General features: G+C 44.4%; 1 protein-coding gene across 2 annotated transcripts in view; it reads right to left on the bottom strand.

Moving 5' to 3' along the window:
• Positions 1 to 1,193: 1,193 nt before the first annotated feature.
• The window catches only part of mipol1 (mirror-image polydactyly 1), a 44,324-nt gene continuing 32,101 nt past the window's right edge, over positions 1,194 to 13,416 (bottom strand). For both annotated transcript variants that reach the window (XM_027013192.2, XM_027013191.2), the window contains 3 exons: positions 10,877 to 10,971; positions 6,057 to 6,260; positions 1,194 to 1,727 (listed from right to left, as the gene is read on the bottom strand). In XM_027013192.2, the coding sequence (XP_026868993.2) occupies positions 1,661 to 1,727; positions 6,057 to 6,260; positions 10,877 to 10,971 (366 nt within the window). In that variant the 3' untranslated portion in view covers positions 1,194 to 1,660. The remainder of the gene's footprint in view (positions 1,728 to 6,056; positions 6,261 to 10,876; positions 10,972 to 13,416) is intronic.

A 13,416-nucleotide genomic window follows, 5' to 3' on the forward strand; every position in this document is an offset into this window, starting at 1 on the left:
TGTTTGTCCTGAAATCGTTGGGCCGAGGACGTTTGATGCGAGATAAAATGAAATCATTTCAACTTTCTCTTTACTGATCTGAAAAAAATGGAAAGTTGGATGGCCAAATCAAAAACGAAACTCCGTGAGGGGGCGTCTGGGATCCAGAGCGCGGACACCCAGGTTGCGCTATCTCCACGGTAACCGGTGAAGGAGAACTCTACAAGCTTGTCGTAGCGCTGGGAATTATTTGGAGGCAAGGCAAGTCAGCACCACGTCCCCCCTAAACAGCTCCTCCTTTATTCAGACTCGAAGATAATGGTGCATCATCCAACATTTTTCTGAGTACATAATCGATCATGCTCAAGAAATCAAGACACCACTGCCCAACTCAGATGAGAGACGGGCCAGGGAACCGTAGACTCATGAGGGCCAACCCATCAATATCAGAAAAGTGAAATGTAAATGATGCGAATATAATTGTTCGATATATAGTTTTTGGCAAAGGTCGGGAGATCTCTTCGGAGCGTTCATGTTTGTAAATTACCAGAAGCCCTGTGCAAAGATCCCCTGTAGCTGGAAAGAGGCGCCCGTATGGAGAAGTCTGGAGAAGTCAAAGCATTATATACAATTATATTCAAAATGACTGAACTTACTAAACACAAGGCAGTGGCAATTTTAAGTCCACGACACCAATTCGTCTTAATTCATATAATTTGAAAATTTGAATTACATTAATGGAAACGGAGTTTTGTAGTGTCCAGGATTAAAATGAAAAATATTTTTAAAAATGAGATCTAATTTAGGACTGAAACCATGTATGTAATGTAAACGGGAGGGGCATGGATATTGTTAAATTGACTATTATTTAACAACTATAAAACAATTAATCTATCTAGTTTAAAATTAACTAAATAATCATGTGATCGGATTCCCCACGACTTACACCAGAGGCAGGGCTCTAAAATACCTGATCCAAATAAACTTTCTGTGACAGTAAATAAATAGGGGTAGCTAATCATGGTATCATAACTTCCTTGTTAGTCTAAAAATTGCCTAGGCAACCAATGGGCATTTAACTCTGAAATATGGTTTTTAAAAATCTGAGGACATTTTTAAAGAAAAAGACAAAAAAAATGTAAACAATGTAAACATCTAACAAAAAAATTATTACATTTTGATAATGCATGGCATATTTTAATGACCAGCCAATGTTAAAATGAGTGCCCCTTTATTGATATTTGAAAAATATCAGATATAGCCAAAATTAGTCTGTAAACATTTTTCTGTAAACATCATCCCAGGGCAGTTTGATACATGTCACATCTGTGGAGGACTTCTCAAAAAAGAGGTGACTATCATTGTCACCCATTAAATATCACTGTATATATCTAATTTTCACTTATCCTGCTACACTTTTACGTAACATAAAAATGAAATACTTCACAATAGGAGTTGTAGGCCGTTTCATATGGCTGGCTGTGGGAGTATCAGACACTGTCTGTAACCATCAGAAGCGAGTGGGGGTTGTAAGATGTGATGTGGAGCTGGGTGAGGGAGCGAGCTTCACTTCCAGCCTGTGTTTGTCCAGGGCAGGCTTTGGCTGTTTGCTCAGAGTTAAACACAGCAGCCTGGTCACCAGATGTGGCCGTCTGCTCTGCTCTGGTCATCCGGCGTCCAGTCAGATCACAGTACGGACACTCCCAGTGCCCACCTTCTTTCTCAGGACTTCTACCAAACGTTCTAGCCTGGGGGGAGGGAGAGAGAGAGAGGATAAGAAGAAAGAGGATGAGGGGACTCTCTCTCTGACACACAGGTTTCCTTGTAAGAGCTAAGAGACACAGTACACTTTGAGGCAACTACATTACTCATAGTAAAATAAAACCTGCAACATATCCACCACTGTAGGTCTTTTTTGGTTTTGTTTGGCAAACAGAAGGCTGTATTGTGTCATGGCTGGAGTAGTAGAGTGTTGCCCAAGCAGTTATGGAGCATGAGTGTGTATTGGGGAGGAGGTAACAGGACTGCTAAACATGAGATTTTGCTGCAGATATTTACTAACAACAACAACAACAAAAACAATTTATTATTATTGTTGTTTTTTATGTTGTTGGAGGTGGTGGTACAGATATAATAATAAAGCAACAATACTGGCTTGAGATTTTTGTGGGAGCTGGGAGGGGGGAGGAGAAATCAAGCAATTTTTCAAACTAAAATAATCATCTACATTAAAACAACAAAAATGTAAAAGATGAACACAAATCTTTTTTTTAAATAAAAAAAGTGTGTGTGTGGGTATATATATATATATATATATATATATATATATATATATATATATATATATATATATATATATATATATATATATAAAGTATTTTTAATATACAAAATATAAATTGTCTGGGCAAGATGAATAAACCTTTGCAACTGAGAAATACATTAAAACAACTTCAAATCCTCCCAGTGTTGTGAATCTCTATTTTCCCATGATCAGTTTTACATTTGTTTATGTTATCATCTTTAACAAATTATAAAGAATAGCTGTTTCTATTAATAAAAAAAGTAAAAAAAAAAATAGTAAATATAGAAATTATAATAATCTAAAGAGAAAGCTGTAGATGTTTTATTTTATATTATATATATAAAAAGCATATATAAAAAACAAACATCAAGACCAATCAACATTGGAAAAGTCTGCAGCTCGCCTTTGTCTACCCAGGTTGCTCTTGCTTATCAGAGAGCATATGGGAGTGGTCTGACTCAGGCCTTGTTTCCTCAGCAGTTCCCACCTGTTTCACTGCACAGGGAGATTTGGCAACAACTGGGTCATATGTATTTCACACACACACACACACACACACACACACACACACACACGACAATGTGTGTATGTGGTGCATGTGTGTAATCGCGTGTGTGTACATCGACAATCAAAATACTGCAGAGGCAGAAGGATGTACAATAGAACTAAAACACTAATATTCAAGAAAGGTCACCTATTATAATTGCACATACACATTTACATGCATGTAAATATGTGTATGTGACATATCCCAAAAACCTCAGACACACACCAGTTTTCAAACTGCCTCTCTTCCTCCTCTCTCTAACCCTCAAACAGATGTCTGCTTCCTTGCAATTTTTCTAACAACTTAAATATATTTGTTAGCCTCTCTGTCACGTTTCCACAATTAGCAGGTCGGCGATCCTGCTGCAGGATGTCCAAGGTGTGCTAGTGCGTTGCTGAGGATGTGGGAAGCACTGTTTGCAGAGGGAGGCCACTAAACCCAAACACACACACCAGGGAAGAGGCGGCGGGCAAAAAAACCCCATAAATCCTGATTAAGAATTCACGGAGTCGCAAAACCAACAATTACAGCTCGAATAAGACATAGTAAACAGCGACCTTGCATAAATTCAAAAAGCTATTGGCATCAGGAAAATCGCCAGTGTTTCGTCCAAGCCTCCTCACTGCTTGCGCCTTGGGTGCTGATCACTTCTAATCCTAACTGAATAATGAGTCCTAAAAACCTCTGAACCAGAGCTCCAGCAAAACAGACAGCGGTGGTGGCGATGAGTTGTGGGGGGGCCACCGAGTGGTAGAGAATGTGCAGCCAGCAGCAGCAGGTCAGCATGGAGCTGCAGCCCCAGCTGTGTCTAGTAGAGGCCGGCCCACACGTGAGGCCCGACGGGACGTCCCAGACGCAGCTCCTTCGCACACCCACCAGCCGATGAAAAGGGGCCTTTGTGTCCTCTTCATGGCCAAGTTTGATTCAGAGGGTCATTAGACGTTCAGCTCAGGCCTCCATCAATGGCGGCTGGGGTGACAGCACTCAGGTGCCACATTCTGGGCTCGCCCAGGGCTTCCTTCTCCCAGTGGAAAACCCTGAGGGGGCCCAGGCCCACCCGCCCACTTGCCCCCAGTCCTGCATTCTTCTCACTGCCGTGCGACGGAGCCCACGTCAGAGCTGCTTCCCACAGCTGCCCGCAGTACAGTGACCGTGGGGTGTCTATCTGACTGTCAGCTAGCATTCAGGTGTGAGCAGCTCACAATCTCCACCCTGTCCCAGTGTCTGCCCCGAAACACTGACGCTGCTGCTCCTGTCTGTCTGACTCCTGCTGCTCCTGTCTGGATCTCTCTGCCCCTGCCGCCGCCCCCAGCCACCCACCCAAATCCTTCACCTCTACAATGCAATACCCTGACACCCCTCCTTCCACTGCTGCCGCGGCTAAATCCCCCATCCACAGGCCTGTTCTCTGGCAAGTAAACTGTGGTTAAAAATAAAGAGCCTCAGGTCCTGAGTGTGACCATGATGCCATGAGTCTGGCAGTGAACAAGCTTAATGCTGGATACTGGCGCTGTTTCAGGCTCCAGGGAAATAAATAACAGGACGCTTCTCAGAATGGAGGGACCTCACTGCCTTCTGCTTCCAGTAAAACGGGAGAGTGATATAGATGTTCCCCACTCAGCAGTGACTATGATTCACACAGAGATGAACTTTGTACTGTGGACATGACTGGGTCATGCCTTTTAACCAGTCGTGTTAATGCAAACACACAAGTGGTGCACGTGTGTGCACACAGACACATGCACACGCAAAACACAGGACTATGAAATGAAAAATTACTGTTAGGAATACTGTTTGAACAGTCCTTAAAGACTGAATACGAATCCCATAATTTAGCATTCCACACCATGTATAAAACACGCATCTGTGATGAGGGCCAAAGCTCAAACAGACTTTGTTTTTCCAGTGCATGCGGCAACATTAGAAGTTACTGTTCTTCTCAATGCAATGTCATGTGAAGTCATAGGAGTTATCAATATATGCTAGCAACATTTCGAAGGAAAACAAAACAAAAAAAAACGTTTACAAGGAAAACCTAAAAAATACTGCTAAGGATGTTTGACAGGTCCTGAAAAAATGAACATGACAGAGCAGAACATTCAGAGCAGAATTAAAAGGGTCTAAAATTCTACAGTAATGAGCAAATGCTTTGTGATGTTGACACTTAGAAGTAGGAGCATTTCAGAGGTCTAACCCCCTCACCTGCCCACCCCCCTTTTTAAAGTTTGCTGTTTGTCAGGCTTCCCGTGCTTTTGGGGTTATTGTGGTGGTGGTGGGTGATGCACGGTGATGGTAGGTGATGGGGATGCCACAGTGATGGTGGGCAATGGTAGTAGTAGGGTGATGAGGTGATGGTGGGTGATGGGTGTGGGGTGGGTGATGGGTGTGGGGTGGGTGGTGGGGATGGTGGATGATGGAGGGTGATGGGGTCAGGTAGGGGTGATGGAGGGTGATGGGGTTGGGGTGAAGGTAATGATGGGTGATGGTTGGTGATGGGTATAGGGTGTTGGTGATGGTGGGTTATGGGGATGGGGTGGGGGTAATGGTGGGTGGTGGTGGGTGATGGGGGTGGGGTGGGGGTAATGGTATGTGATGGCGGGTGATGGGGATGGGGTGGGAGTGATTCTCTCAGGGTTTGTGCACCCTCAGCTTTGCATCCCCACCCCCCAGCTGGTTAATTCATCAGGCAAATAGATCAGCAGGCCGAGCCATGTTTGCTTTGCGTGGGGAGCCCTGGAGTAGTGGTGGTGGGCAGGGGGGGTGAAAGAGAGGGACACACAGAAGAGAACAGAAACATGCACTCTGATGAGCTCCCACAAGCTCGCCATGGTCAGTATGGAAATCAGAGAAATGGTTCAAATGCAGGGGGAGAAGGGCGTTAAGGATCAGGAGAGAGAATGGCAAGAATGCCATTACAGTTGTAAATAAAGTCCAGAATCCACATCTGTACGTCTTTGCCACATTAGTTATATTCCATGGTAGACTAACAAACCTAAGTGGTACTTCTCTGCTTCTTCAAAGAAACCCCACTTGAATTAAATGTGACCCTTCAGGAGAAAAATAATCTGAAAATTTACATTTTACATTTTTGCTATGCAGGTGTAACTTACCTCTTTATGGAACTGATTGACAACACAAAAAATACCTATTAGGACTACAACTAGGGAAGTGGTGACAAAATCACTTTCCTAGGATGCTGCAGTCAGTTGTGATCGTTGTACTCACTTCTGTACTTTCTCTGTGGCTTCTCTCTCTGCCTCCTGGACCAGGTGCAGCTGTGTCTTTGTGCCCTGGAGCTCCGTGGTCAGCAGCTGCACACGGCTCAGCAGGGCCGGGGTTGGGGTCACTGGGCCCTCCTTAGCCTGGGTAGGAGAGGCCCAGCTGGAAGCCTCCTTCCTACCTGACTCCTCCATCTGGCTCTGCTGGGTACTATGAGGAAAATCAAGATTTAAAGGCATGTAAAGGATGAAGGGTTGCCCTCAGATCTTTCTTAGTGATCAGTAATACAAACACTCACAATAAAAGTCAGAGAGAGAGTAATTAGAAAGGGTTAAGACTGATGCTATAGTATAAACACAATGAAGTTTGTTCTTATAGCAATGGTGAGTTTATTGAAAGACAGACAGACAAATAACCATTGAGCTAGACATTCAACTAATTTTATCTGTACAGTGAATGAAACATCAGGAAAAAAAAGAAATACCACAAGCACTGTTATATTTGACAGTCTGCTTGCCTACAGGTTTGCCCCACCTCTTTCCTCACAGCACAAGCACAGAAATACCAATGGCCAAGTTCTTTAAACAAACACAACTTGACCCATATAGTGAGAGAATGCTCCCAGTTTACCTGCAGGTGACAAACGGTAACTCTATATCAACAGCCTGAGCCAACAGACGCTACTAATATTGAAACGGAAGGAATGGTACATGAGACAATATCTCTGGGTAATAAAGCAGCAGAACAGCAGAGCAATACATCGCAGCTCTGCATGCGCTTCCGTACTGCACCAGTCAGGGGGGAGTTTCATGCAACTGGTTCTCAATGAGATGCAAAGGAGATAAGAACACAAGGGAAGACATAAGAAAGGAAGAGTTAAAAAAGATGAAGCAAAGGAAGAACAAAGGAAAATGAGCCTAAATAACAAAGCAGTTCATTTCCATCGTCACTTTTGGGGAGAAGCGCGAATCCTCTGCTTGGACAGGGACTAATAACAGGACTCAAAGACCTGTTGCCTAATCCACATACTGCACTGCATGGTGCTGATCCTCATTTAGAGCCTGGATTAAACAATAAAGAAAGAAACACTCAAAAGGAGAGGCCTTTAGGTTGTGGCAACTTGATAAATCAAATTTAAGGAAGGGCAGTCAAGTTTTATTCAACCTATAAAAGGTCTTTTTATGACATGAGATGCGTCACCAACAACCCAGGCAGGTTGTCTTAGGAATGGTGGGACCACATACAAACAGAAGACTAATTTTGTAATGTGGGAGACATTACACAATAATGGGCCATAATTAGACAACTATACTAACTAACCCTCTTCTTTCTGCCTCTCGTGCAGTGGAGGCCCGCTGTGGTTTTACTGACAGAATAAGCTAGATTGATTGTCGGTGGTCTTTGTCTCAGCCCAGTCGGTCTGTGTGTTTTTGCCTTAATGTCATATTACTCATTCGGTCCTGTTGTCCTGCTAATTAGTTTCAGGGAGGCTTCCATGTCATGCTTCTCTCTTCTACCTTTTCCTTTCTTTTTTTTGAAAGAAAGAGGCAATCGATTCTGATGTGATATTGATAGCCAAGGAAGTGATGTAAAGTTGTGTGCTTTGTTTAATTAAATGCAAACATATTGGGTACAAAGGTCCAATGACAGTGACAAACAAGGGCAGAGGAGCAATGCCTTACTATGGATTATCTTATCTCAACCCCCCACCTCCACCCCCTCACTCCCTGTGCCATCATGCACACACACACACACACAATCACACACATACGCACAATCAGATACATACACGCTATCTCTCATTCACCTCTCTATCCCAACCCCCTCTTTATGGGTGTTTTATGAGAAGCCATTAAAAGTAATTAAATAAATAACGCTTAAATGGTCCCAGGTCTGTTTGGTTTGTAGTAAGGAGGCCTGCTGGCAGCTTGAGCGTGCAGTGCAGACCGCCAACAGGTAGGAGCAGCGGCACAAACACAACGCAGGCAGAAGCAGGGATGCGATCCCAGAAGCCTGGCCAGTCCATCTCATGGCTGAGCAGTATTACTTTCCTTTTATCAGTCACTACTGGGAAATAGTCAGGTAACCAATAAACAGGACTCTCAATGACAAGGTGACAAGAACTCCATTACAAGACCTTTAGTTATCCTACATGCAGACATTCACAAAAGCTAAAATGCACCTCCCAGGTACACTCAGTTACACTCAGTTACAATTCAGCCAACCCAATTTATAAAGCTCCTTTTCTGTTCTCATCTTTGACAGGCCGTATTGTGTGCTGGTCTATGCCAACCAAAGGATTAATATCTGTATGTGCATGTTGATCTAGTTTCTGCAATGTAGAGGAGTCGTCAGGTCTGAGCACTCTGTAAAACATTAACCATAATCATAAGATAGCTAATCAGAAGGGCCCAATCCCCACAGACCTGACTCTCTAACTGTGGAGAGCAGTTAAACATTAACGTTACCACGGCATGCTATCAAAGAGGATATGTAAAATACCCCTTTCAGCAGAGGCGTACCTGCAGCAACCCTCATCAAATACAGAGAATCAAGTGCAAGCAAAGAGGGAACCACCGCTTTAAGTACAGGTATCCACGGCAACCCACACAGGACAGAAACTAACAAGGAACCACCCTTCAGCATGTTGACAGCTCTTTAATAAAAGTCATAGCAGTTCCTCATTCGCACATTTCTAGCACAAACACAGAGTTGCGTGTGCCACCACTAGTGGTGTTCAGATTCCTAACGTAACGTTGATTTGGAATTACAAGCCCTATGCAATAGGTATCAGAGACTTTCTTAACATTGATGATTCCATTAAAAAACAGTGCCTTGAATAAAAAGGAAGATACAGACAAGTTCAAATAATCTCCTGACAGAGCAAGGGATGACGCATTTACATGGATCAGAGCAGAGACTTTGCCACAGACCGTCTGTGCTTGTTTAGTTCCTGCTTGTATGTAGAAGTCTGAGCATTGCAGTGTGCGCTGTCCATGCTGCCGTGTGCAGAGCTGAGGTGCTGACAGGCAGGGCTCTTTCTCTGCGTGATAATGACTGCTCTCAGGGGAGTGGGTGGTACTGGGCCTCGGGTGTGTTAATCCATGTCTTATCCAGCTCACACTCAGCCTGCTCCTGGCCTGAACTCAGGCAATCACCTTATACTTAGAGTCTGACCTAGCCGCACAACCCCGTCGGCATCAATGCATTACAGCACCTGGCCTCGGCGGGGCGGAGACACCGCCGTGCCGTTCTTAACCTCTGGGAGAAAGGGGCTGGCAAAGGGGCAGTACTGAACGGCTACATGGGGAACGCCGCTTTCTCCTGCTCCCGAATGCTGAGCGTGGGGTTCACGGCGCAGACGCTCTGTCCTGCCCCTGCCCCTTGCTCTCCGTCTCCCTCAAACTCATCTGTTCACTGGCCTTTCAGCTGCCTCAGAATGTCTGTTATCCTAAGAGACACAATGGAGCTGGCTGAGTGATTGTGAGAGCAAACACCCACAGCCATCTTCTGGCCTTTGTTGTGCCTGGAGGATTCTCCCTTTAAAGGTCCAGCTCCAAAGCCACATTGATGGGCTGTAGGAGCAGGACGTCAGGCTCTGTCTCACACAGTGCAGATTGTCTGGGTCTGCCTTCTCCCCCTCTACTAAAGACTGGACCACAGGAACTCCTTAACAGCTCCATCCCCCTCTCCTCTGTGCAATCAACAGTCACACATACTCATGCATGCAAATAAACACACACACACACACACACACACACACACACACACACACACACACACACACACACACACACACACACACACACACACACACAATGACAAAGCTTAGGGATCCTTGAAGTAGACGGATGTGTTTCTCACTGTAACAGGATACACCCTCCCAAACTAGAAGGACCAGTTTCTGAGCCAAATGTATACTAAATTATCCATCAAACGTCAAATGACTGCCAGAGATGAGTATAGTACATCATGCATCACTCCTCTATTTATTAACAGAAAAGCAAGGCATTTGGGGAGTCCATCATAGTCCACCACAGCCGTTCTTAACATGCTGGACTTGAATCTGTTGCAGAGATGTACCATCATTTTGCACAGAAGTCTTAAATAAGCAATGGGCTGCACCAGGGGCCAAACTAAATCTGCCGTTAGGCGGTGGTGAAATGTCTGTGGTCAATACCTCAGGAGGCTCCGACAGCCCTCAAAACAATAGTAATAATCCCTGCCCTTCAAATCAACAGACAGGCTGTGAGTGCACATGAGAGGGTCTGCACTAGAAAACGGAGATCTCCAAACATGCTTTCATTCTTTTAAATCAGAACTTCACACCAATGATACATTTTAACTATTTTAGATGTGTTTTCGTTTAGCATTTAATATCTGTCCTAAACTGCTAAACTGTCTCATAAAATGTTTCTTGCTTGCTTAAGAAGAATGGGAATGTAGGTTCCATACAGGAGTCTGTTAAGCACTGGATAGACTGACTCCTTCAGGAATAAAAGTAAGAGACAGTGAGAAGCAGAGAGAACAACAATGATGAGGAGCAAGATATAGAGATATAGAGAAACAGAAGAAAAAGTATGACAGCGGAGTCAGGTACAGTACACAGCACACACTGCTTTATTTTGACTGGTGGAGTGTTTGCACAGAAAGACCTATACATTATAGGTATGATTTTTTAACTGAAATTTCTTTTTTGTTTGTTTTTTTATTCTTGCTACAGTATTTCTGGTCCCCAAATTCACAATGAAAGCTGTGTAGAGTAGATGGGTAGATGCTGGAACTGGGAGCACCAGGGCCGAGCTCTGGCAGCTGGGATGACACACCTGTGGTACCTGCGCAGGGACCGAAGCTCCTCCTCCAGCCTGCGACACACCTCCACTGCCATGTCTCTCTCTCTCTGGACAGTCTTTAACTCCACCTGCATCCCACAAGGAAAAGTGAGGATCAGACTTACAGGAGTCTTAACTACTTTATAATCAGAAAACAAATAGTCAATATTAAGTCTTGAACAGATATCATGAGATAAGTTGTTTGCCAATAATCTGAGGTCAACAGCAGTTAAACATTGTTTGACACACTATGCTTTGAATCTCAAGACTTATCAGTGCAATCATATGGTTGATGGTACCATTTTATATTTATGGGCACTGTAATTTTATACCCCTCCTGCAAGTTTCCTATCTCTACAGCCACTTTTAAGTACTCACTGAGTTCAGTACTCACAGTTGAATTTTCTAGAATTCAGCTGTGCTGTCTCTGATGCCTGCTTCCTTGCAAACTAATTCTCAGACACACACACACACACACATACATTCTCATCCGCGTGCGCGCACACACACACACATTTAGGAGCTCACTCTCAGGGGGATCCAATTCACTCCATTGTCTTTCCACTCAGCACCTCCTCAGGACCAGTGTGCTTTAGGGACACAGGCTGGCCTGGGCCCGGTGGTAGCAGGGGAGGCTGGGTAAACAACAGCCCTTGCCTTGCTCTACTTAAACCTGACCAGCACTAAAGCTTCTGCTAATGACCAGCTGTTGAAACAGATCTATTGTTGGTCTCACCCTCTCAACAGCTGGGGGAGAAGGCTCAGACAATGGAGCTTGTCTAAACAAACACAGCAACCTGCCCTACTGTAAACGCCTGCACTCAACCAACTACCTTCATGATCAGAGGAAGAGAGACAGGGAGGAGAAAATCAGAAAAGGGAGCGAAAGTTTAGGAATAGTTTGTGGTTATGCTCATACTTAAATCAGTGTTATAATAGGGCTGCTGTATGTTTATGGTTTTATTGTGTGGTTGGAGTGAAAACAGAATTGTGATCTGAAGGCTCTTTATGTTTTGGACTAAAGGCTGTATGTACCACATCTACACACTAAAAGCTCTCATCGGAGTGGTAAAACATCAGGCCTAACTTGTTAGCCTACTGTGTGTAGTTTTATTGTACTTATTTAAGTATACAAGCACTCTCTATTTAAAATGTGTGCTGTATTTTACCAAAATTTTGGCCACTACCAATCTTTTACTGAGGTAGTCAAAAACAGACCAATAGCAAACCAGTGGCATCTTGGTTAATGATGACTACAAATACCAAATTTTTCAGTGTGCCAGGCATGCCGCCCAAAGCGTGTGCACACACACACACACGCGCGCACACGTGCACACACTGCACCTGCCCCACTCCCAGTCACCTGATTATTGACTGCTTGCACCTGTGCCTTGTTTTGCTTCTTTGGTTTCTCCCTCCATTTAAATCCCACTCGCCCAGTGCTATGTTCACCTTCTGTGTAAACAGAACTGAGCTGGTTGTTGTTTTTTTTCCTCCAGAAGTTCTCCTCTAAAGCAAGGGTTGTGTTGTGGCGTTTGGGATGGCTGCTGTAGCATGGATGCTATAAACACCTCCGCACTAAGTGCACCCAGCTACTGCAGGTGCAGCCCAGTGCTTCTAATTACTGGAGTCCAGGTCTCTCAAGTCAAAGAGAACATCAAAAAGAGGCTAACCTCTAAAGTCAATATGTACTTTTCTCCAACCGGGAGCGGAGCTCGACTTCAAAGCCCGATTCTTTTAATCATATGTATTTTATCAGCATTCATTATAATAATATCCAAATGAGGTCCACCACATAGCGTATTAACCTGGAGAGATGAAGCAGCGTGCAGGAGAGAGCAGGCCTTGACCTTTATGTGGGGGCGGAACAGGGCAACCATGGGCGGAGTGGGAGCAGGCGGCAGAGCGAGGCCTTCCGGCCCCAGCGTGGAGAGGCAGGAGTCAGCATCGCCGCTCTCTGTCCTGTCACTGATTGAGGGTTAGGCTCTCACCAGAGCTGCATCAATCATGCCCTCCTTCCCTCACCCTCTGATTAAAGGGTTTAAGGCTGAGACAAACTATTCATTCTAAAGCGCATCAAATGTATGAATGAGCTGGGTAAAAATGCTGTCTAGGGATGTTTCATGCCTGTGCATGTATGAATAAAGACTGGTTTTCTTTTTCTCTTCCATCAGATTTCTGCATTGGAATTTGTTAAAATCCTCTCCTGTAAATACATGCACTCATTCTCTGTAGTTTAGAATCAGCTGATAAGGAGAAAATCACTCACTGTCCTGAGGAACACATGATCTCAAATACACAAAACAAGTGTATTCTACATGTGTATTTGTGCATAGGTTCAGGTCAGGTTTGGGGTAGCCAGAAGGGCTACAGGAGGGAGCGGTGATGATTTAGTGTGTTAGTGGCTTGGGAAGAGGGGCAGACTCCTGTGATCACTGTGTGACCCTCACTGCTCTGGGAGAAAAGCTGCAGAGTAAATACAGGTGGTTGAGTGCTGGAGCAGAGCCCTCAACAGCCTCCCGCTTCCCCCGACC

Source organism: Electrophorus electricus, chromosome 13, assembly GCF_013358815.1.
Source record: "Electrophorus electricus isolate fEleEle1 chromosome 13, fEleEle1.pri, whole genome shotgun sequence".
Classification (NCBI taxonomy): Eukaryota; Metazoa; Chordata; class Actinopteri; order Gymnotiformes; family Gymnotidae; genus Electrophorus; species Electrophorus electricus.